At 47.9% G+C, this 25,647-nt stretch overlaps 1 protein-coding gene across 1 annotated transcript in view; it reads right to left on the reverse strand.

Annotated features, from left to right (window-relative positions):
• The window catches only part of FAT2 (FAT atypical cadherin 2), a 70,616-nt gene that overhangs the window by 35,421 nt on the left and 9,548 nt on the right, over window positions 1–25,647 (reverse strand). Inside the window, exons 2-8 of the mRNA XM_010970011.3 lie at window positions 12,733–16,012; window positions 10,706–11,020; window positions 6,121–6,179; window positions 4,280–4,591; window positions 3,019–3,229; window positions 1,653–1,792; window positions 700–981 (exon numbers count right to left, since the gene is read on the reverse strand). Of these exons, the coding sequence (XP_010968313.2) occupies window positions 700–981; window positions 1,653–1,792; window positions 3,019–3,229; window positions 4,280–4,591; window positions 6,121–6,179; window positions 10,706–11,020; window positions 12,733–15,991 (4,578 nt within the window). The 5' untranslated portion in view covers window positions 15,992–16,012. The remainder of the gene's footprint in view (window positions 1–699; window positions 982–1,652; window positions 1,793–3,018; window positions 3,230–4,279; window positions 4,592–6,120; window positions 6,180–10,705; window positions 11,021–12,732; window positions 16,013–25,647) is intronic.

Genomic DNA, 25,647 nt, shown 5'->3' on the forward strand with positions numbered 1-25,647 from the left:
GAGCCTTTAGTATGTATTTAAATGCCCAGAGGATGATAAACTAACACATAAGAACCTTGAACCTTGAGTCAGGAAGGCTGGACTCTGATTCTGGTTCTGCCATCAAGAACTGGATGATGGTGAGCAAGTCTCTCTTCCTCTACAGGTCTCAGGTGTAAGATAAGAGAAATGGGTGGGACCAGGGCTGGGACTAGAGTGATGCAAAGGAGGCATGTAGGGCATCAACTTAAGGAGGCTCTCATTCTCGGGGTCATAAAAGTGCAGGTATATGACCCAGAGAGTTAAGTCCTCCTTAATTTGTACCCTCCAAACCTCGCTCACCTCATCCTAGTGCTTGCTCTGGGTGGGATGTTCTCTGGGTCCCTCCCAGCTCTGAGGGGATGTAAATTCACATCGTTGTTATCATACAGTCATACAGCAGACTTGTTGGGAGGGATTTGGAGTGAGCCCAGACAAAGCCAAGGTTGCAGGAGCTTCTTTGGCAGCTGTCCCATCTCTTTCCCAACTCCCGGGCATCCATTATGGAAGGTGCCTCTGGCAGACTGTGAGATGTCACAACTCATCTCATGGATTATCATCATGAGCATCAGTACACCTGGCTCACCAGGGGAAGGGGAACCTTCAGTATGCCTCCAAGCGTGTCCACCCCCGCACGTCCACATGCAAGCGCATTTTTACCCAGTTTTTCAGTTAACTCACCATAACTGTCAGTGTGTGCTGGGATGGCCCCGAGCTCAGGTCCAATTTCCCCACAGTTACCAGGACACCACTACTTGGGTCCAGCTGAAAGAGGCTGGCACTTCCCGGGTCTTGGCTGCCATGTATAGTGTAGATGAGGCCTTTGCCCTTGTCTTGATCAGTGGCCTGGACTCGGAGGAGCTCAACCCCAGGCAGTGTGTCCTGGGGAACTCTGACCTCATAATGAGCCTCCAAAAACTGGGGCCGATGGTGGTTAACATTGGCAATCATGAAGATGTAGATCTAGGGAGGAGAGTGAGAGAAGACACACTGTAAACTACAGGGGGACAGGGACCTCGTCTGTCTAGTTCTCCACCGTTACAATGGTGCCTGGCACACAGCAGTCACTTGATAAATATTTGTTGAATCAATGACAGGATTTCAAAATCACAAGGCTTTCAAATAGTATGCATTCTAGTGGTTTTCAAAAACAAAATTCTTGTTAAATGGTCTTTTCTTCAAATGAAAATCTTTTGGTGAAATTCCAAATATGACACAAATAAAACTGGCTGAAACCAGAGTATAAACCCAGAGCCCCACTTCCTTCATTCCTTATATCCATGGTTGCCCTGTGACACTCTATCTTTAATTGAAAACCGCTTATTTTTTAAAAAAGAAAAAGAAAACCACTCATTTAGACAAAGCCCCTCATTATACAGAGATCCACAGTAGAAACAGGAATTCTCCCAAGACCACAGATTTAGAGGGTATATCAGATAAGACTGGAATGCAGAACCTTGATGCCAAATTCAGTGTTCTTTGAGGTATACCACATCCACAGAGAGTCTTCTGCATCCTCATCCCAACTGAGGAGGCCCCTGTGTGCTTGGTGGTACAATGGTGAGCAGAGCTGCTTTCCCACCAAGGAGGCCTCCCATCTCCTCTCCACCAGGGTTCCCCATGAGGCCTCTCACCTGGGTGGCAATGGTGTGGGACCCATCGGTCACCTCCACAGTCAAGTTATAGCTTGACCCTCTCCTTGTATCTAGGGGCCTGGCAATGACGATGCTGCCCGTGGTCTTCTCAATGTCAAAGTCCATGTCTTTGTCCCCACCTGGAGGGGAAGTAGGAGGAAAGCACACACGACCTCAGTGATGTGGGTAGTGGCACACCTGCTATGGGATTTGGCTTGCAGATGTAGAGGAGGTGGTAGCAGCTCCGGTCAAGTTATTATCAAATTATTAAGATCCTAATGATGATACAGGAAAAGGTACACTTACAAGGACTTAAGAGTCCCAGAGGACCAAAATATACCATAGAATGTATGCTGCTACTAGGATTGAAACATGCAGGAGTAATGGACTCTACCTTGTGGCTTACAGATAATTTGCATGGTCTAAAGGAGGCTAGATGCAGGGAAAAATGGAACTAACTCTTTTCAACCAGAGGGAATTGATTTAATAAATGATGAGACTCCAAAGTACAGAATTAGCATGTAGCTATTTAAATATCTACTAGTAGAAATCTGTTTAGTGATGTGGAAATATGTTCATGATATGTTTTAAAAGGTTGTAAGACAGTATTTAAATATAACCCTACGCATGTGTGTGTGTAAAGGAAAATGACTAGAAGGAAACATCAAAATTATAACAGTGGATTATCTTCCGATTGGTGGGAGTTTAGGTGATTTTTATTTTCTTCTCTGTACTCATTGTTTTCTAAATGTTTTATAGAGTACATGTATTAACTTTGTGCAGCAGCAACAACAAAAAAAACCCCCAAACACTTAAAACAAGCAGTGAATCGGTACTGGAAGTGAATCCAAGAGGTCAGAAAGCTTGAGACAGGTTGGTACCCAATCTCTGAAGCAGCCTGGGAATCTCTGTAATTGGACTTCATGGTCCAGGTGGTACTGAAACTCTTAGATTAGAGATTCTTAACCTGGAATCCCTGGCTGGGTTTCAGAGAATCTATAAACCCCCTAAATTTGTATGCAGATGTGCGTGTGTGTGTGTGTGTGTGTGTGTGTGTGTCTGGACCACCATCTTAGGGCTCTCAGGAACTCGGGGTAGCTGAGGCCCTGTCTGGCTCTTGGCTGGGGTTACCAGTGAGACCATGGAGGTTCCACCTGAGGTCACAGCTGGTGTGGAAGGAAAGCTTGGCAGAAGTGGTACCCTGACTACCCCTTGCCGCAGAGAACCAGGGAAGAGGCAGTCACCATTCATGGCCAAAACAGTGGCTGCTGGAAAGTGTGACCTTGACAGGGCTCAAAAGGACTGTGCCGTGAGGACTAGAGTGGTCTGTAAGGATAGGAGGGGCTGGCCCTCCTTGGGCCCTCACCTGAGATGCTGAACCAGAAGAGACCAGGTCGGCCCTCAACACTGATGACCCCCACCATGTGGTTCACGGGGTCTGTCTCCATCACTGTGAAGCTGTAGTGGGATTCGTCAAAGGCCAGTGGGATGGAAGAGGGCCGGGGCTGGGGGATCCACTCGATGTGTAGCCGGACACTGGCCGAAAGTGGTGGCTGCCCACCGTCTGTTGCCTTGATCTGAAAAGATTCCAAAACTGAAATTGAAGCTTTATCTGTAGGGCTGGGGCCAAGAAACAAAAGATCCAGGCGGCCAGGCCAAGAGACAGAGCACCCTGTGACTGACTGAACTGGCCTCTCATTCATTAATTTATCCATTCAACACAGCTGAGGGCTTTCTGGAAACAAGGACCATGCCAGTTGTCGGGGGCACAGTGGTGAACAGAACGTAGAACTGTGCTCAGAAACTCATGGTTCTGAAACTATGAGTCAAACTTTCATAGTTAGTGAAACCTTGTGAAAAGTTTCACATGAAACTTGAATCAAATGATGAAAAAAATGAATCAAAGCTACTATTAACTGAAGGCCTTCTGTTTACTGGTTCCTAAACTGAATTTAACATGCATGGACCCTTTACCCTTCCCCAAACCATAAAAGACTATAATTTATTGAGCTCTCACTGTGATCAGGCCCTGCGCTAAGAACGATATGTGCAATATCTTATTTAATCCTCATGACAGCCCTCAGAGAGGTACCTTTACCACCTCCCTTTTGCAGGAGGAAACTGAGGCTCAGCCCAGTTCAACTGCTGAGGCTTGTCTACCTGGCCAGCGGTGAGGCTGGGATTGGATTCAGGCTACTGAGATGACAGCCCCAAGCCCTAGTCACTTGCTTTATGGGCTTCCTACAATGAATGTGTTCTTATCCCCATTTTACAGATGATAAAACCAAGGCTCACAGGGTTAAATGACTTGTCCAAGTCCACACAAGCAGTTCTATGGTTGGAACCCAGGCTTATCTTGATTCCAAAGCCTCTGCTACCCTCATCAAAATTCTTATCTCTAAGGATAGAGTGGATTTTCCAGGCAAGGACCTTATTGCCCTCAAAGAGAAAGGCCCAGAATTCTGAGCTTTTGGCTGAAGTCGAGTTTCCGTTTCTCTGGGAGAAAGCCACGGAGGGAAGTACCACCTCCATCATGCCTCATGGCTGTCTTCCTCCTCCTGTATCCTCAAAGAACATCCTTAGCCAGTTATGCCACACCCCCTCCACAGCCTGCATCCACCCCTCACCGTGAGGATGTTGTACTCTCCAGCTGTGAAGGTACTGCTGGATGACACCACACCTGTGACCGGGTCGATACTGAAGCCCCCCTCATCATTCTCCTCGATACTGTAGATGACCCTGCCATTAAGACCCGCATCTGGGTCTGAAGCCACCAGCCTGTACACAGGCCCAGGGGTCACCGGGTTCAGCCTCTCTGGAAGGCGGACATTGAAGAGCTTGTGGGAGAAGACAGGGGGGTTGTCATTGACGTCCAAGATGCGCACCACCACCCTGGAGGTGGACTTCAGGGAGGGCTCCCCATTATCCAGCACAGTCACCTGGGGACAGAATCCAGCATGAATTGACAGATACAAAGCAATGAAGATGTATCGCCACCCACTACAACCCTGCCACTACCCCTGCCTTTGAAAGCCTGGACCTATCAGTCAGTCTGTTCTGTGGTATGTGCTTGTGGTTTTTATTATTATAAGCTCACGTACTTGGAAGCCAGCTCTCTGGTAACCTCACCCACAGGAAACAAGAACAGAGAAAGAAACCAGAAAGGACTGGAAGAAGACAGAGTTGCAGAGGCTCTAGACAAAAGCTGAAGCTCTTTACTTGGGAGGCCCATGGGCCATTTCTCGCAGAGACCATTTACTTTTTATTTGCTCGTAATTCTCAGAGAATTCTCAGAGAAGCTTTGTTCTCTGCTTTCCTTAAGCTACTGGAGGTTAGAATAAAACAAAGGAGAAGCTGTTTATGGAGGCATAGGTGGTACTTTTGGAGTCAGACCTGTGGCCTGATGCCTGAAATGAAATCCAGAGACAGCACAGGCACTAAAACAAATTCAGAATCAGGCGCCGTTTCATCTAGGGGCAAATCATCCTCCACATCAGTATGAGGTAGGACACTCTAAATGATTCCAAATTTTGTAAATATTTTGATGTTTCAAGACAAATCCCTCTACTGAACTGTGGAAAACGCTTCAGTCCCTAGAAGGCCATTTAAGGGGGAGGGTGTAGCTCAGTGGTAGAGCGTGTGCTTAGCATGCCCAAGGTCCTGGGTTCAACCCCCAGTACCTCCATTAAAATAAATAAATAAATACAAGAATGAATAAACTTAATTACCTCCCCCACCCAAATAGCTTATCTTAGAAGTCCGCTTAGCTGCTGCTTACTCTTACTAGTAATGCCTGTTTCATACAGAGGGAAGGTGTAGAGACTCGGAGCACAGAAGGCAAATTTAGCAGTGCTGCTGAGGAATATGCGTGCCTCCCACCTGGTGTCTTTAAGACTAGAAGAGATACCTTCTCATCAGTTATGGACAGCACAGGAGGGGCGTAACCAGACCCCTTCTGATTTAATCCCCTCTAGGTCGAGACCAACACCTCTTATTGGAATGGTCACCAGAAATGCGTATGTGATTTTAGAGATATCCTAGAAAGAGCATATCTAGAAGACAGAGATCTGTGTTTTCATCCTTGCTCTGCTACTGACCCAGTGTTTGACTTTGAGTGACTCTCTCTGGACCGTGGAGGTGGGCTGGAAACTGGACTGGACAAGCACGTAGTGCGGGTGTACTCCCTCTTCCTGCATTCACTGTAGACGTTGCTAATCAGTCAGTGTTTCCTGTCCCTCCCAGACATGGTTTCAGATTCCTTCCCTTCACGGTGCCAGCAAAGACCCGGAGAGTCTTCACCGCCAATCACAGCAAGATTCAGCTTAAGTAGGAACTCCTCCCTGAGTCAGCACCCTGCTCAGCTACAGTCTGGAGACGTGCATGTGGCCCCAAGGCTGGGCTTGGCTCCAGCCTGGCCTCCTTCAGGAGGTTTTTCAGTCCAGCGAAGGGGTTCAGTAGCACTGCTCACCTCCAGGATGTGTTCGTCCTTGGTCTCTCGGTCCAGCTGCCGGGCCGTGGACAGGAGACCTGGGGGAGAGATGGTAGGAGGGAGGTCGGAGCACAGAACTCCAGGGCCATTTTACTGGGCTAAGTTCAGGGGTTCCATTCAAAGCCTAGGTCGGAATCTTTTTGGTCTTTGGAGAGCAAGAACATGAAGGGGAAATGGAACCCTGGAGACAGAGGTGGGAAAGTGAGGAAGGGGAGAGGATGACAGAAGTGTTGGTATCAGCAGTGGTTCCCGCCTGCGTCCTACTTTCACCATTAGGAGGGTGCTGAGCACAATATATTGTTGAGTAAAACAGGCAGCTTCTCAGGATTTACCACAGGCATCACGGTCATTGCCTTCTGTTCACGAGAAATTACAAAGGGGTGGCCCTTTACTCCTTTGTTGTTACTCTGTTATTCACCTGGGGCCTAGGACCGGCTCTTCCCATGCCTGCTGGCACAGATGAGCCGGAGAAGGGCTCCTCTGGACTCCTCCCAGCTCCTCTGTGAATTAAGGAAGGTGGACTTAGTGAGCTGGAACTCTGGTTGTAATTTTCTAGGCACTATGTCTGTAAGTTGAGGCCACAAAGGAGCGAAGGTGCCAGTTCTCTACAAGCATCAATGATGTCAAGACTGAGGTGGTCAGGGCCCCAGAGGGGCATCCAACCAAGCCCACAGACTGAGAGGTCGTAGCCCTGTGGGGAGGTCTCTTTTAAGTGAAAGGAGAGCTATTAGCAGGAGTCAGTGGGTTGTCTAAAAACTTTCAGAATGTTTCTTGATCTTGTTTAGGCAATTAAATGATGGAGTAAGGGAATGAAGTGTGGGGATGGGGGCTCTGTGAGGGGAAGGGGGGTCTGGGGTTGGGGCGGGGCCTCCGGTGCTGGAAATGGGAGTGTGGTGTGAGGAGTGACCTCCGTCAGGGGCATGTTCTTGCCTTTGTGCTATGGAGTCAAGTCATCCCGGATTTTTCTTCCCTCACTGAAGGCAGGTGTGGGAGGGATTGGACGAAAGTTCCTGGAAAGCCCCACAGCCAGAGGCCCTTCCAGTAGGAGAGGAAGGCACGCTCCTCTCGGATAGAATGAATATTGTTTCAGGTCGCCCACCCAGCCTGTCCGCCAGCTGAGAGGCCTGATGGGAAAGGGCCGGCATCCGGTGCCCCCAGGACTCGCAGGGATGAGAGGGCCTTGTCAGGAAGCCTTCCTTCTGGCGCAGTCCTGCTCTCTGCCCCCTCCTGCTCTCTCTTCATCCCCCTTCTTCTCTCCTCTTTCCCTGTTTATCCCTCATCTTCTCTTCTCTCTGCCTTCCCATGTCTTCCTCTCTCCCTCTCCATCTCTGCTTCTCAGGATCTCAGTCACTCTTCCTCCATCTCTTGTTTTTCTTTCCTCTCTCTCCTTTCTCTCACCACTGCCTCCCCCGACCTTTTCAGGGGCCCCCACCTTCTCCAGGCATTGCCCCTGTTCTTAGCCTCATCCCCAACTCTGAAGTCGACATCAGGTCTCCCAGGGAGTGCCCCTGTAGGATGAGGACATGGCAGAACCATCCCAGGGGGCCGGTGAGGGTCCACCGAGGACCCTCCTGGCACAAGGTGGGCACAGCCATTCCACTCTTAATCATTCCTGCCCTCCAAACCAGTGTCCCCTGTCACCCCATCTCAGGCCCTCCTCAGCCTCTCCCTCTCCTCTCTTTCCTCATCCAGTGGTTTTCCAACTACTGTTGATTTCACTCTAATGGGTTCCAGATCCTTCTACTCTTCTCATCGTGCCCCACTGCCATCCGGGTCTTACCCCGCCAACCTTCCCAGCTTCCTGTCCCTCCTCTGCCTTCCCTCAGAATGAGCAGAGCCACCACTCACTGAGCTCTTCCACAGCCAGACTTCTTCAAAGCTCCTTATATATCTCTATTAACCCGTTTAATCATCTCAACCACCCAGGTGGTAGCTGTAATTGTCCCCCTTTTACTGGTAAGAAAACTCAGTCATAGAGCAGTTAAGCAACTTTCCCAAGATCTTACAGTTAATAAGTGGTGGGAATGGATATGCCTCCAGAAAATGGACCTACTTGCTCTGTCTTCAGCAAGACCTGGGTCTTCTTCCCTCCTGGCTATTGCTCCTGCCACTGTCCTTGCCCAGGTGCCCTCCCAGACTGCTGCTGCCTGTCACAGTTCTCCCCACCCTTCAGCCGAGCATAACCATTCCTGTTCCGTGAACCTTTGCTGATCCACTACACTGAGCAGCCTTCTCTCCTCTGAACAGTCACAGCATCATACCTACACATGTTTTATGATGCTGTACTGTTTTTACACTGGTTCTTATAGTTTTTTCTCTATCCAGATCTTCATGCTCCTGATAGATCGAATTCCTGAAGGCCTGAAATTGTTTTATTTATTCTCCCATCTCTCCATAGCACACAGTTTAAATGCCCTATAAGGGCAGACACCTTTAAATGTTTGCTGAATAAATGAATCTTGGCCTTAACCAAAGATTGTGGGTGCTGTCAGAGATTTATTTACTCATTTCCCAATTATTTATTGAGGTCATGCTATATGCCAGGCACCAGAAATATTCTAGTGGGCACAAATCAGTCAAGGTTCCTTTTCTGGAATGCCTTTGAAGTCCAGTGAAGGACGTAGATAATTAATGAAATAAACACACAAATGAATGCAATGTTCTGTGTGATAAGTGTTTTTTAAAAAGTAGATGCTGCTGGGAGGTGTAGCATAGTGTCAGGAAAAACTTCTCTAAGGAAGGGATAGTTGGGCCAAGATCTGAAATAAGAGTGGGAGTTAGCCTGAAAAAGGAGAGGAGAAGAGACTCCTGGCAGAAGGAACAGCATGTGCAAAGGCCCTGTGCCAGGAGAGAGCATGAACTGAAGCAGGGCATGTGGCTGCAACTAGGGAGTGATAGAGTGAGAGAGGCAAGATGAAGCCAGAAAGGTCAGCAGGGGCCAGGTCAGGCACAAGTCTGTGGGACACAGCAGGGTCTGGCTTTACCTTAGGGGCATTGGGAAACCATCCAAGATACTCAGTAACGAAAGTAGGATAAGAAAGGTGGGCTAGGGGCAGGGAGCCATTGTTAATTTATTATTTTAATTTTCAAATATTCATGCTGATAAAAATTTCTTCTCCTCAACTACAGGAAGACTAAGAACATCTCTGTCCTCTGGGGCATTTGCCAGACCTGGTGTCAGGGAACTGTTAACAGTAAACAGAGCAGGGATTTGGAAGAAGGAGAGAAGCTGTTGCCTTAGGTGAGAGATCTCTTCCCTCTCCCAAACAGGGAGGGACAGAGTGGGCCCAGGCAGAGAGCCAGCTTAGGCCTGTTTTTCAAGGGAAAAGCATCCTCCTTCCAAGAGGACTAATCCACTCTCTGAGGTCAAAGGGTAACAGGACAGGTTCCAAACAGATGTCGCAGCAGAGGCCCTCGTCTCCCCCACCAGCAGTCTGCCTCAGCACCCCCGATGGCCCATCACTCCTCCTGACTCCCTTTGTCTTCAGGATCTGCTGCTACCATCTGCCTTTCCCTTTCCCCCTTTTGCCAGAGTCTGTCCTTCCAGGACAAGAGTAAGTTGTTGGAGCTGAAGGATGGGAGGTTGTGTTCGAAGGAGAGAGTGTCAGCCTTCTCTGCAGTAGGGCTGTTACTGATCATCATCAAGAGGAATATGTGGCCTTGGAGAAGTACCTGCAGCAGTGGGAACTGGCTCTCAAGTTCTGCTGGGAGCCAGGCAGGTAGCATAAATGCGGGAAGCAGGCTAGGAGACATACAATAGGGAGAGAGGGGACCATTGGGGCAGAGGACACGCCTGGTCTGTATAGGGAGCTGCTGTTGGCTCCAGACTATTGCAGCCCTGCAGGATGTGGGGTCAGTGTGGCCAGATCTTCTAGCTTTTTTAAAGAACAACCAGAAATCTGGAATGTTGTGTAAAATGTCCTAATTTTTAAATGTTGGCAACAACTGGAAAAATCACTGTTTAAAGCTTGTGTGGGCCAAACAGGAACACCTTTGTGGGCCACCTCTGGTTAAGGACTGTAAGCTGGTAACCTTTGGATTATCCCTGTAAACTGTCCAAGATGGCCCTAGGCTAAGGATAGATCTTTGTGAGGTGGTTGACTCCACTGAAGTGGATCTCTGTCACCACCGCTACAGGGGCAGGCTTGAGATCAGTTTGGAGCTAGAGTTAAGAGATTCAACCTGTGGCTTGTGACTCCAGGGAGGGGATCAGTTGGGAGCATTTGGAGGCCAGAAACAGTTCCAGCTTGACCACCAGATAATCTGCTTAGCTTCCCTAAGCCCCAGGGAAAGAAAGCTGACGTACTCTTGTTTTCCCATAGAGACAGACTTTGTAAAGCAGTGGTTCTCAAACTTAGCACACATTAAAGTTCTCTGGATATCTTAATAAAATACAGATTTCTGGGCCCCACCTTGAGTTCTGATTCAGCAGGACTAAGGTGGGGACTGAGAACTTGAATTCCTAACAAGTTCGTAGGTGACATTCATGATGTCGGTCTGGGACCACACTTTGAGAAGCACTGTTGTAGAGAATCCTATTCATCCAGCATTCTGAGGTCCTTACCCGTGAGAGGATGAATAATAAAGAATCCCATATGGTTGCCACTGGTGATGTTGAAGGTCAGCTTCCCTTTGGAGCTGGAGTCTGGGTCCCAGGCATTCAGCTGGAGCACAGAGGTGTGCAAGGGTGCGTCCTCCCGGACAGAAGGGTAGAACACAGGTCTGGACATCTGGGGTGGATTGTCATTGACATCCAGAACCTCAATGTAGACTTCAGTGACAGAAGACAGGGGCACAGAACCCCTATCCACTGCCAGTACCGTCAGCCAGTAGCAGGATGTGAATTCTCGGTCCAGGGGTGCCAGGGTCTGAATCATTCCTAGGGACAGGAGATCATCAAACCCAAAATGTTTTAGAGCTTAAAGTAGCTTTAGAAATCACTTTGCCTAACAGTCCCCAAACTGTACTGTGGAAAGGATATTAGTAAGTATTCTCTGAGAAAAGGGAACTTTGCCAACATGGAGCGGGAGCTGCTGAGTTAAACATGGGGGAATTCATATCCTTATTGTAGAATCTCTCAGAGCCTTTCTCTACTGAAATAGGCCCATGACTGTGGCCTACGGGCTTTTGCAGGGTTTCCAGAAGATTGTGATAGTTGACCTGCTTTCTCCTGACCACTTCAACCCAAATCCAGTTTATTTAGTTCTCATTCTCTAAGTGGGATTTCCTTACTGTTGTCCTTAGACTGGTTCCTTTAAGCTTCAAGTCCTTACAGATATCAATTCAAGGGTTAGGGATTTGATGAATAAGTTGTTGTTCCCCTCTCCATCTTCTTCATGATTTTAGAGACTTAGTTTTATTCATTGGTTTGCTCACTCCACAAATTGCTTATTGTGGGCCAGTTTTAGAAATTGAGGATCCAAGAGTGAGCAGAAGAGGCTTGCACCCTGAGTTCTCATGGGTCACACTCAGCTGGAAGGCCCCAGGTGGAGAGGGCGAGGCCTTTGCTCCTAGCCCTAGCATCTTAGAGGTGATGGAACCTTACTTCTTTGACAAAAGGGGAGACTGAGGCCCAAAAGAAGAGCATGACTTGACCAAGATCATGTAGCAAGTAATCGCAAGAGCTGGGTCTAGAATTGACTCTCAGAATAATCTAATCTTTCTGCCACAACACCTTGCCCTTAACCCTGGAGATAAATCATCCATCAGAGTGTAAACTCCTCAAGGAGAATGACCTACGTTTATTCACTGGGATCTCCCCTCCCCCAAGGTGTCTGTCTCATGACCTCACAAGTAGAGGGTGCTCAGTAAGTATTTGCTGAATTACACATATTTTCTATGGAGCTTAAAGGAACTAAGGTGCCACCTTTTAGGGGGACAATTTGGAAATATCTATTAACCCTGAAAATATGCATTATCCTTTGACCTAAGAACTGCATTTTTAAGAGTTTTTCCTATAGCGACTTATGCATATGAGTAAAAGTATATGAATAAATGCAACCATTAGAAAAGAATGAAACAAATATATGTGTCTTGACACATAAGATATCCTGGTGTCACATTATGTGACAAGAGTAAATTTCAGAATTAGTGCCGATTGTATTATGTTTTCATAATAATAAAATGAAAAGTGACAATATATCAGATATAAAGAGGAAAAACTTAGAAGATTATGGACCATATTATTAATAGAAATTATATCTGGGGAGAAGTGACACAAAGAAACATTCATTTTTAAATTATATATTAAAATTTTATAACCACAATGCGTTACTTTTATAAGCATATATATGTAGTATATGTTTATGTGTATGTGTGTGTGTATATACATGTGTGTGAGATGGTTGATTCAACTTAAATGGATATACATACACACATATGCACATATATATGTGTGTGTGTATATATATGTGTGTGTATATATATATAAAATGATAAATATAAACTAAAATGAAAGGGACAGGAAGGAGTATCCCTATTTATTGCTCTTCTTTTTAGCCTATAGCCTGACTTCTTTCAGGACCCCTGATTTCCCTTATGCCCATCCCCTCTTAGCACCTGGTACTCCCAGTCCTATCCCAATACCAGTACCTGTGTCTTGGTTGATGCTAAAGGCTGCAAAGCTGGTGCCAGCCCGCAAGAAGTACTGGAGCTCCCCGTCCAAGCCACTGTCATCATCGTGAGCAGCCACTACCATCACAGGGGTTCCGGAGGGGCTGTTCTCCTGCACTTGGCCCTGTTGCACAAAGGAGGTGAAGCGGGGAGGGTGGAGATTCTCATTCACATCTAGGACAATCACCTCCACGTGACACAGGGTCCTGCGGGCCAGGGGCCTCCCACTGTCACTGGCCCACAAACTCAGATTATAACCAGCCCTCCTCTCAAAGTCCAGCTCTTTCTCCAGACTGAGTGCCCCAGTCATCAGGTTCACATGGAAGGTCCCACGGGCATCATCCAACAGGACATATCGTACTTCTCCCGCAGCACCCAGGTCAGGATCAGAGGCATCCAGAAATGTTAAGATAGTCCCTGGGGGCAGATCCTCTGGGACCTTCAGCCTGCGGAGTTCTGTAATGCACTGGGGAGAGTTGTCATTGGCATCTTCCAATGTGACTATCAGGTCAGTGACAGAGAAGAGCTGGTGCCCCTTCCTAGGCTGATCCCTGGCCTCTACTTTGAGTATATAGTGAGGTTCTGATTCCCGGTCCAGATGACCTGTGACAACCAGTTCCCCAGTGAGGGGATGGAGGGAGAACTTCTCCGTGGGGCTTAGCAGGGTGTAGCGAACCCTCCCATTGTCCTCTGAGTCAGCATCTTTTGCTTTCAGCTCTGCAATTGTGGTTCCAACTTCTGTGTCCTCCGAGATGGTTACCTGGTACCCACCAGGAGGAAATCTGGGTGCATTGTCATTCCAGTCTTTCACATTCACTGTCAGTAGCTTCCAGGAGGACTTCTGGGGAGTGCCCAGGTCATACACAGTTACATTGAGGATGTAGAAACTGGTGGCTTCATAATCCAAGGGGGCAGCTATCGTGAGCAATCCTGTCTCCAGCTCAATGTCGAAGCAGCCCTCTTCATTTCCCTCTGCAATCACATAGACCAGTTTGCCATTAAAGCCAGTGTCAGGGTCAGTGGCTGCGAGGCGGGCCAGGAGAGTGTTGAGAGGAACACTTTCAAGGATGTCAATGGACTGTGGGAAGTGGTCCTCAAACTGTGGGGTATTATGATTGATCTGATATGCACTTAAGGAAGTGAAATCCTCATCATTGTACTCCTGGTTCTGAAGCCCAACAGAGTGCAGAATGGTCTTTGTGAAATGTGTCAATACCTCTGTTTTATCACACGTTACAGGGACCTCAGAACGAGGGTCCTTCACTACAGTAACATTCAAAGTTGTGGGTGAGGCATAGTTCTTCCCATCTGAGGCTGTAATTTTCAGGGAAAAATTGATGGGTTGATCAGTAGTACGGTTCCTAAAAGAGCGTTTAAGGGATATCACTCCGGAGAAGTGATTTAAATCAAAATACTCTAGTTCATTGCCTGACACAAACTCGTATTTTAGGTTCTGAAGCTCATCCACATCTATAGCTGATACAGTCATTACTGATCTTCCTACTGGCCAGTTTTCGTGGATAGACCCAGTGCAATTGACTTCCTCAAACATAGGCTTATTGTCATTCAGGTTCTTGAGTCTAAGAGAAACAGACACTTCTTTTTCCTGGCGAAATGGGGATCCCCAATCTGATGCACGTACCCGGAAGGTGTAAATTCTATTCATGAGCTCATAGTCCATGGGTTTGGAGGTGGCGATGATCCCCAGGTAAGGGTCGATAGAAAAGGGCACAGTGTTTGGGCGACTGATGGAGTAAGTGACATATCCATTCTCTCCATGATCCTTGTCTGTGGCAGTAACAGTCAAAACACTGGTGCCTGGAGGGATATTCTCATCAAAAGTGCCGTCATAGGAAGACTTGTTGAACATGGGGGCATGGTTGTTACAGTCCATGACGTCAATGACCACAGTGGTGGAGGCCAGGCCAGGTGAGGTTCTGATGTGTAGCTGGTAGTGGGATCGGTCATGGAAATCCATGAACTTTGTGGTGGTGATCAGCCCTGTGCGGGCATTCAGTTTAAACCCTGCAGTCTCTGAGGATGGCTTTAGAACATACTTCAGGTTGGGGAAGGCTTGGGTTACTTTCACCATCACCACCCGGCTGCCGGGAGGGGAAAACTCACTGAGCTGCACTTTATAAATGGCCTTCTCAAATTTGAGAGAAGCCAGTTTGGAAGGGGGTAGATGAAAGCCCCTGATCTGGGAATAAAAAGAAGGTGTGTTCCTACTCCTGGCCTGCAGGCTGAGGTTGAACCCATGAGGGTGTTCCATCCAGTTGATGGCTTTGACAGAAACCAAACTGAACTCGCTGCTCCGGGCATAAGACTTGATGGCTTTGAAGTTCTTTGCAGGGTCACCACCGACAATTTCCAGTGAGTCCATGTCAACACCTGAGCTCTTTGCATCTACCACTACAGTGGCATAGGTGGTATCCTCACTGCTCCCTGGTGTAGCTAAGACCACTGAGGTGATGGCTGGAGGCTTCCTGAGGGCAGGCTCCACATGGATGACAAGTGCAGCCAAGTTGCCAAACCCATTGCCCTCTGAGATCTTCCTCATGCGGTCCACAGCCAGTACCTGGAGCTCATACTTCCCTCGCCAGGTGACGTTGAGCTTCCCAGCCAAGGTGACCACGCCACTGGTGGGATGGATGGCAAACATCTCCGACCTTGTGTTAAAAGTGTAATAGAACTCGGCGTTCTGGCCCAGGTCAGCATCCGTGGCTCTGACCTTACAGATGGGACTCTTGAGGGGCATGTCCTCAGAGATGGTGACTCGGTATGAAGGTGGGGAGAAGAGGGGCTTCAGGTCATTCTGGTCCAGGATGTGGACCACCACACGGGTCAAAGCCTCTAATTCCAAGGTCTTTTCTATGGCTTGGATGATGAGGGTGTAGCTGTCTCGCACCTCCCTGTTCAGAAGGGCCGTGTTGCTGCTCTTTGTCCTTATTCTCAGAAAGCAGAAGTTGCCCACCACATACTCCTCTGTTTTAAACACGTTGGCTACATCTCCAGAGATGATCCGGTACCTCACTGCCCACTGGGGGTCTGCGAGGTAGATGCCCATTTTCTCAGAGCTCTCCACATAGGTCTTGGGAGCTGAGTTTTCATAGATGGTCGCATTATAAAGGGAGTGTGTGAAGCGCCAGGCTGAGGAGGAGATGAGTCCTTCTAGAGGTTTCTCACAACTTGTACAATGGAGCAAGAAAATGGCAAAACCCAGCAAGGCAATAATCATGATGGAAAAACTCCCGAAGCCCTGGGCGAAGAAGAGAAGAGGGGAGATTAGGAAAGAAATGGGTCCTACTGCTGTGGTTCTAAGCAGGGGTGGTTTTGCCCCTCAGATGGCATTTGGCAATATCTGAAGATATTTTTGGGTACCCCAGCTTATGCAGGAGATGCTACTGGCATTTAACGGATAGAAGCCAGGGCTGCTGTTAAACATCCTACAGTGCACAGGACAGCCCCCCGCAGCAAAGAATGATTCGGCCCCAAATGTCAATGGTGCCGAGGTTGAGAAACCCTGTGTTTAAAGAATAACAGACTAAACTTAAGTGCTTTCTCCAGGGCATCTGGCAGATACAACACAGTCCTGACCACTTTACTCTGTTTCCCAGAACCTTCAGTGGCTCCACAGGGATGGTGAAATCAGTCCAACCAGGTACCCAGTCTGGCTCTAGGTACTTCCTATGAGACCCCTCCACCAGTGCTGAGCTCCAGTCAAGCTGAGCTGCATCTGCACAAGCAAAAGCTGCAGAAAAGCAAAGGGACCAAAATCACAGGCCTGGCATCAGGATGCCCGGCCATCAGCCCTGGATCCATCACTTACTAGCTAGGTTACTTTCTGGGCAGATTATTTCACCTCTGTGAGCCTCAATTTCCTCTTCTGTAGAACAGGGATAAGGATATTATCTACCTCATTGGATTGTTGTGAAAAATAAGTGAAATAACAAAGGTAAATGACCTAGCAGAGTGCCTGGCACATAGTAAATCTTAACATAATATGAGCTATTATTACTAGGAATCTAAGTTTCATAAGGGGAAGGGACCTGCCCAGAGCCTTACAGCTAGATAGAAAGAAAGCAAGAATTAGACCTGGAGCGCCTTACATCACAGGCTGAGGCTGCTTCCCCAATCCCAGGCTTACTATGCATGTCCCACCACAAGTACCTTTGGATGGGGCCTGATTCTGATACATCTGGTAGCCCTGAACACGGAAAACCACTCTATTCCTGGAATGTCAGAGCTGAAATGGACCTGAGAGATGATGGAGCTCAAACTTGGCTCCTCATGGAAAGATTGGGAAATAGAGCCCCAGGCGAGGGAAGGGTCTTGCCCCAAGTCACGTGGTGGGTGGCCAGGTAAGAACCAGCCCCTGGCAATTGCTGAGCTAACTGTGAGTGAATGCTCCACCCCTCTAAGACTTGCGGTGGTCTCCATTCTTTCCCTTGATGTTCCTGCATGTTCCGTCCCCAAACTGCAGCCTAGGTCAAAATGTGAAACTCCTAAGGGCCAAGGATGGGGATGGGGAGGGTGGGCAGAGTTTGGATGCCAGACCGGGTCTTCCAGAAGCCAAGTGTGAGGTTGGGCACATCACGCTGGTGCCCGGCCTGCCCGTGGGAGTCTTGACTCTATGGAGTTCATGGCTGTCAGCCAGATGTGCGGAGCATTCCTGGGGGAAACAGGCAAGACTTGTTTTTCCGGTTGTCTTGCTCTTCAAAGGCAAAGAAGAGTTAAACTTTCAGGGCAAGGGGGAAAGGAAGAGGCTTAGATCCTTGTCTTTCCAGAGTCCTGAGAGAACCAAATTCAGGTTCTTTAAGACATTGCCAGTTGCATCCTAACATGTCGAGGAGGATGGAGGCAGATGGCCAAGTCACCCTAACTTGGGATCTGAGAGCCTGTGACAGAAGAATTTGAACATGCTCCAGCCTTTCAGCCTTTCTGCCACCGTCTCTCATTTGAGATCCTGTTGGTGACACGCCATGCCCAGCACCTCAAAAGAGAGGGGGCAGGATGGAGGCAGATTCTACACTTAGGGTCCTAAAACCAGTGACAGAAACAGATGTTGCCTATTCCCTACCTTCCTGTCTCCTCATTCTCATCCTTTGCTTACCACTGCAGCCCACAAGGGACGTGGCCACAGGCAAAAGCCTTGCTCACCCCACCCCTGACAGTCCTCCACAAGCAGGAGACAGTTGAACCCCATTCCTGCCCCCAGGATGGCATTGCTTTTGAAGCTGAAGCCCGAGGGGGAACATGAGTGCTTACCCCGGTCCCAGGTCCACTCACTCTGTGGCCCAGCGAGCCCAGGGTGCACGCAGCCTCCCAGCTCTGCCTGCCCTGCTCTGTGGAAGGCTTCCTGTTCACCAGGTCAGCACTGGTGGAGGGCAGGTTCCAACAAGACACTCCGCTCAGCAGCTACAGGGGCGCTTTTCAGAGCCCGAGTGTTAAGATGAGCGGCAGGGAATGGGAGTAGGGGTGAGGTCTCTCTAGAGGGGGATAAAATGCAGAGAGACTGCACACTTGCGTGAGGGGTTGGTGCCCATGGCTGTGTTCAAGCTGTGGGACTCACAGACCTGGCGAGTGGTTTACTGGGGGAAGGGCCTGTTTCTGAGGTTGTTTCTGGCACCACGCCCAGGCCAGTGAACAGGCTTGCAGGGTGTAGGGGCACATTGGGCTCCCCGGGCTATGCTCCCAGCCCACAGCACCTCGAACCACTATTTTGAAACACCTGTGAAAATATAAATCAGTTCTTATCACTTCCTTGCTTAAAAATTTTCAAGTGGTTTCCCATAGCATTTAGATGAAAATCTAAACTCCTTACCATGGAGTAAGATAAGCCACACCATCTGGGCCCTGCCTGCTTCTCCAGTGATACCTCCCAGCACTCTCGCCATTGTCCACCAAGCTGCAGCCACACGGGCCTTCTTTCTCCTCTGTTAAACATACCAGCTGGGATCTGCCTCAGGGCCTTTGCACTTGCTGTTTCCTTCCACTTAAGATTCTCCCACCTCTGGCTCCATCTTGTTATCCAGTTCTCAGCTCATATGTCACCTCTTAACCCCTAGTTTGATGTCGCCTCCTTCCTAACACACTTCTTTTTCACTGCACCTCGTTTTCTCCAAGGTGCGTGTCACCTCTCAATATATTCTTGTTTATTTGTTTATTGTTTCCTGCACTAGATGCTGGGCTCCATGAAGACAGGAGCTTTGTGTATCTTATTCATGCATGAATTCCCAGTGCCTGCATCAGTGTCTGGCACATATCCAAGCTCAAAAAATACTAGTTGAAAGATGGAAGGATCTGGACTTAGGAAAATCAATGACTGGGTAGAAACTAAGAGAACCTTTAGTGATCATTCCTTCCTTCTTGAAGCTGGAAAATAAAGTCCCTACGAAAGAAAAGGACTTGCCCAAAGTCACAGGGTGGGAACCAGAGCCAAGCATGCTGCCAGGAAGAGAAACTGGGCTCACTTGTAAATCCAACTGTTTGGGTTCAACCGCAACTCCACCACTTGCTAACGGCACAACCTTGGGGAAGTTAACCTCTCTTAACCTCAGTTTCTTCATCTGTAAGATAGGGCTATTAAGAGTACTGCTTTCCTGGGGTTTTATGAAGATGAAATAAGATCATGTACATTAATATGCTTAGCACAGTGCCCGGCACATAGAAAAACACTCAATAAATACTGTTCATTGTTCATTGCAAAGCCAAGGCAGAATCAAAGCCTGAGGTTGGGGGTGAGGGTGGGGTCCACTGCACCCTCTGGAGAAGACCTAGCCTGAACTCCGGTGGAGCAGGAAGCTGCCAGTCTCTGGTCGAGTCTCAGCTTGCTGGCCCAGCCATGGGCTCTGCTGGGAAGCCGCGAGCAGGCACTTGCCTGGGGTGGGGCCTCACGCTCTTGGCTCCCCTGACGCAGAGGGAAATCTGCATGTGGGTGAATGTGCACATTTGCAAGAGTGCACATACACACACACTTAAGAGGCAACTTTGAATAACTGTGTGGGTACACTAAATGTGTGCGCCTGCTGGACAGGATGAATATGAGTAAATAAGTTGGTGGCAGTGGGGCTCGTGTGCACAGGTGAGAGCAAGTGCAGGTGTGGGGTCCCTGGTTGCGCCCTTTTAGGATCTACGTGTGACTCAAACTCTGTCCCTTTATAACTCCCAACCCCATCTCACGGATGGAGAAGGTAGCAGAAGGCGGTTCACAGCACACAGCTTCTGACTGTGTGACTTTGGGCAAGTGGCTTACCTTCTCTGATTCTCAGTTTCCTGCCATCATAATACTATCTTGAGAATGAAATTAATTAAGTACATAAATGCAGAATATGGTATGTGACCCAATGTTCAAAAAATAATGCTAAGCATTCTTACTTTGAGCAGCCAGGTCTGCTATTGACTACTGAGTTTGTGGGTAATGAGAACTCTCAGATGTATTGTCATTCCCAATCTGTTCTTGTGCCAGCCGATCTTCTGCAACTAAATGATGTAGGACTTCGATGAGACCATGATTCATTTCACCCATGTTTCTCAGAATCTTAATTCTAACATTCAGAAACTTGGTGATTGTAACATCCATGACTTTATCCAAGTCATTGAAAAAAATCTGTGAGCATGACTGAGAGGAGCAGTGCTCCCAGATTTGAAAAACAGAACTAGCTGACCTGATTGAAGCCCTCCAGGTCTAACAAGCAGGGCCTCTGCTAGCCCAACGTTCTGTGTCCTGCCTGCACGTTCTAAGACGTGTGGTTGCATGTGCTGTGATTCTCATGCTCTGTGACCCGCATCCGTAATGGTCCGTGTGCAGTGACTCAGGCACTTTAGTTCTAGGAGTCTGTGACTCTGAGTAATTCTGTCCCTTCCTCAGGGAAGCAGATGTACTTGGAGGACTTCAAAGCCAAATCAAACTTACACTAAAGAAGCTCCTACCAGATTTGTTCCAAATGCGAGGCTTTATTTCTGACGATGAAATTCCTCGCCATCACCCAGGCACAGATCAGCAATGACTTTCTCCCTCCTGGCCTTTTCTTATGCATGTCACAGACATTAACTACACAGAATACTTAAGAAACACATCTGCCCCTTGACTCCCATTTCTAGGGTAAGGCAAACCCAAGGCCACCCAGGAGGGGAACGTCTGAACTGATAGCAGAGAGCTGGATTTCCCGAAGCTGGGTGCTCTGGGTTTCCTAGGCTTTGGGGAGAAACAATGAGAGAAGATATTTTTTAAAGTTTGGAGAGCTTTTCATGAAAGAAAGAGTCACTGGATTCATTCCTCTGAGTTGGAAAACATTCACCCTCCTCCTAAAAAATCTGAACATGAAGTTACATGGATTTGGGTGCTGTCAGCATTTATTCTTTGACCTCCCACCCCATTCCCTGCCTTTGCCTCAGGCGTCCAGTGTTAGGGCTGGCTCCTGTGGCTCTCAAGAAAAAATCCTTAATATGTTCTGCTTATGCTAAAAGCCGGGAGGAGGGGAAGGATGAAGGCAGGGAGGGGAAATTAGGAGGGATTGTGCCTTTGAGCCAGATTAAAACCATAAGTGAAAGAATGTTGACATTCCAGGTACCTGCTCATCAGGAAGTCCTTAGCTACTGAAATATTTTTTCCGCTTAGTCGTAGGGAGCCACTGAACGTTTTGGAGAAGAGATAGGACCAGAACAGAACTACACATTGGGAGGAGTAATCTAACATCAGATCAAAAGAGGGCTCTTCCTACTTAAGACTCCCACTCCAGTGTGGACTGGGCTTGAACGCCCGCTCTGTTGGTTTAAGTCAACTGGAATTCAGGAATTGGGAGGGAGGCTTGATGTGCTTCAAGAATCTTGGATGAACACTTGAGTCATGTGCTAGTCTGTAGGTGGGCACTGCTGGGTTCTCATGAACAAAAACAAGTCAAAGAACTGGATACGAGCAGGAAAAGGATCAGTAGCTTGAATGCTAGATGAGTTGTGTGACCTTGGGAAGGCCATAGAACTTCTTCTGAGCCTCAATTTACCTGTCTGTAAAATGGAGATAATAATAGCTACTCCTACCTACTTCTCAGGGCTGGAGGAAAGGCAGGTAATATGAAGGGTGAAAGCACAGGGAGGAACACCTTATTAGGACCAATAATGGCTTGGTGAATGGCAGCCGGAATGGAGAGGCTGTCCGGGAGAGCTGTCGGTAAAAGCCAGGCCTGCCCAAGCCGGGAATTAGGGGGAAGAGAAATGACTGAAAAGGAATTCCTTGCCTACTGCATGGGTGAAAGGGAGCTGGGACTTGGGGTTTCCTTCTTTATCAGTATTCTGATGATGATGATGATGATGATGATGATGATGAATGACAAAAATTATACTGCCTTATAATCTATATGGTAATCTACAAGTTTTTCAAAACATATCTGCCTGCATTTTCCCACTTGGTCTTTGGGGAGGTGGTACAGTTTTGGGTAGAATTAATAGTAAGAAAGTGGTCTCTGGAGTCAGATAGACCTGCTTTCAAATTTCAAGCTCTACTGCTCACCAGCTGTGTGAACTTGGGCAGTTATTTAACCTCTCTGTTCCCAGAAAAAGGGAAACGAGATTAGCACCTGTTTCACAGAGCTGTTGAGAAGGCTGCATGAGTCAATGCATGGCAAATACCCAGCACAGCTTACACTCAGTAAGTAGTTGTTCTATCAATCCCCTCCTTACTGTGACACTTACCATCATCACTTTCATTTTGTAAATGAGAAACTGAGACTCAGATAATTGGACAGTTCTGCCCCAGTTCACGCATCTGGTAGGTGGTAGTTCAGAACAGGAATTGGTATTCCAAGAAGAGAGACTCAGAGAGGGCTGGAGTGGCTGGAGCCAGTTCCTTGGGGCAGCACTCTCCAACAGAACTTCCTACATCAGTGGGAATGTTCTATGACTGAGCTGTCCAGTGTTGGAGCCACTAGCCAATATATTCATCTTTATACCAATGTTGTCATTAAATATAATTTCTAATATATTTTTTCATGGAGGAAGGGGCTCACAAAAACTAAAGTGACTAGGGCCTTTGAAAGTCATAATGTGACTGTGGGGAGATAGATAGTTGAAGGAAACAAAGGGCTTCTGGGCACTTGGGCTTTAAGGAAGAAAAGGGATGGAGTGGGGGATGATGAGAAGGTGTTTTGTTATTGGCCCTCCTCTGCCAAAGTCGTTCATTCATTCATTTATTCATTCATTCAATACTTATTGATTGAGGGCCTACCCTGTGAGGGCATTCTAGAACTGAGAACAAGACAGATGAGGTCCCTGCTCTTGCAGGGATTAGATTCTAGTGGCAGAGAGAGAGATATTAAATTTAAAAATGCATACTATTATCAGGTGATGAAAAGTGATATGAAGGAGTATCATGCCAGGCAAGGCTAGAGAGTGATGGAGGGGGTGCTGTTTTTGACAGGACCATCAGGGAAATCCTACATGACAAGGTGATATTTGAGCAAAGAGAGGGCCACAAAGCCATCTTTGACAAAGGGTTCCAGGCAGAAGAAACAGGCAGCGCAAAGGCCCTGGGGCAGGAGCAAAGAGGTCATGCAGATAGGCTAGCAAGGAGAGAGAGGTTCCAGCAAGGTCAGGGAGGTGGCCCAGGGCAATTCAGGCCAAAGAAAAGCCTTGTAGTGAGGTGAAACATATCATAGGATTTACTTGATGGTTCTTATAGAAGAGTAGAAGGAGAGAGGGACCTGCTGTTGGACATAAAATCTTAGAACCCTTTATGACCATCCCATGTGGCCAACTGGTAGTTTATAGGCTGTCCAGCTGCCTTTAGTTTTGTGGGCCCATAATGCATTGTTTTGTTGCTTGATGGTTTTCAACTTAATTTATTATTAACATATAAACATTGGGGAGCTTCACCCCAAAATCTAAATTCCAGCTTCTCTTTTAAAAAGTGGAGGGCACTGTCTGTGTTCTCCCATAGCACTGTGGGCTGGAGCCGAGTGGTGGGTGTCCCCTTAGACAGGGCCTGAGCACCCCAGTCCCCCCTCCCAAGCTCTACCAGACACTAAGGCTCTTCCTGCTTGTTTATCTCCAAGGTAGTTTCATAGTAGAAGAGACGCACATTTTGTACCCACGTTTCTTCCCAAACTGTGAAGAAAATACACTCCAGGATGTCCTCCTGTCCACACATTAGGTTTGCTTCACTCCTGAGCCACCCACTCTGTCCCCCACCCCTGGCTGTAGGCATTTGAGTTTGGAGACCCTGACACTCACTGAGCTCCAGAGAGAGCAAGAGATCTCTTCCTCTTGGAGTTGCCTATCTAGGTCCATGATTGGGTTGCATTTGGGGCTGAAAATTCCCTAAACCAGAGGGTGCCCCAGGATCAGAGGGCTTAGAGGGAGGGCCGATCCTGCCCTACTTATTCCAGGGCTCCCTGGTCAGAAGGGTTTGTAAGATAAAAACCAGCTCCAGCTCAGCAGGGCATTGAACCTATTTATCAATTGGAAGCTCCGGAGACAAAGCAGGAGGAAAAGAGCACTTCCTCTGAGTTCTGTGTTTTTGCCCCGGGACCCATCAGGAAGGCCAGTGGGAACCCTGGATTCTTTCCTCCTGGTAGTGGCAGCCTCTGGCCAGGCAGGGACCAGGAAGCCCCCTGTATAGGAGAGGGCTATCCTGCAGGCCTGGATTTGGGGTATCTCTCTGGGAGGCTGGAGGTTGTATCCTGAAGTCAGGAGTTAGACTCCCCCGGAGGACTGGGAAGCTTCTTTCAGTGGATAGAACAGATTGCAGAGGCCAGAATGTCCCTGCTGCAAGGGCCTCGTCTGGTGGGGTCCTTCCTCTTCTGTGTTCCTTGCAACTCTTTGATCCAGTGAAATCCTTTGCCTTTCCAGGAGCTATGGAGGAGTGTCCAGACATACAGATACCAAGTTCTAACAGGGGTGACCTTGGATAACTAACTGAACCTCTAAGCCTTTGTTTTCCCTCATCTTTGAAAGAGAAATACTAACTGAACCCACCTCAGATAGCTGTTCTGAAGTTTCGACTAGACGGTTCGTATTAAACAGCTAACACAGTGCATGGCACCAGCAACCACTAAATTAGTGCCAGCTGTCCTTATTTTAAAACTATCATTATGGGAGGATGGTGGGTATTGCTCAGTGGTAGAGTGCATGCTTAGCATGGACGAGGGCCTGGGTTCAATTCCTAGTACTCCCATTAAAAAAAAAAAAAATGTAAAAACTATCGTTATCATTATGTAGAACAGATTGAAACACAGCTGCTGCCCTGGGCCCCGTCCCCATTTGTTGCTGCCTTCACCTTCTGAGGCATCTCTGTGAAATTCCCAGGCCTCCCTAAGGCACAGTTTGAAAACTGCTAGGAGTTTAATCTCCATTTTGTAAAGATGGGAAAACTGTGTACCAGAAGAGAAGTCACATAGTGCTATGTACTAAGTCACCTTGCATGTTGGTGGCACACCTGGAACCAGAACCCGGGCCCCTTGTCCTAAGCAGTTTGCACTAGCCAAGTTGCTCCCCTCCACCCAGCCCCTCTCCCAGCCTGGGGCCCCTCAGGACCCCACAGAGCCAAGGTCCTTCTACTCAGGGCAGTGCCGCAGAAGCAGCCAGGCTTTGGGGTCAGACTTGCCCCCAATCTTGCCTCTGCTTTCACCTGGGGACCCTTTTCCTTTATCAGAGCCTCTGTTTCCCCATTTGTGAAATGGGGCTGGCAACGGTAACCTCATTGGATGATTTAATGAGCTCATGCATGCAGAGCATTTAGCATAGAGAAAGTAGCCAATGTTCTTACTGTTACTGTTACTCATATTACTATCACTGCTGTAATAATGATAGTAATGTTATTACTTTTACAGTAGGTGTTCAGAAATACATGTGGAATCTAGGAACTAGTCTCTGTGTGTGTATGGATCCCCACCCACACCC

This window comes from Camelus bactrianus, chromosome 3, assembly GCF_048773025.1.
Source record: "Camelus bactrianus isolate YW-2024 breed Bactrian camel chromosome 3, ASM4877302v1, whole genome shotgun sequence".
NCBI lineage: Eukaryota > Metazoa > Chordata > Mammalia > Artiodactyla > Camelidae > Camelus > Camelus bactrianus.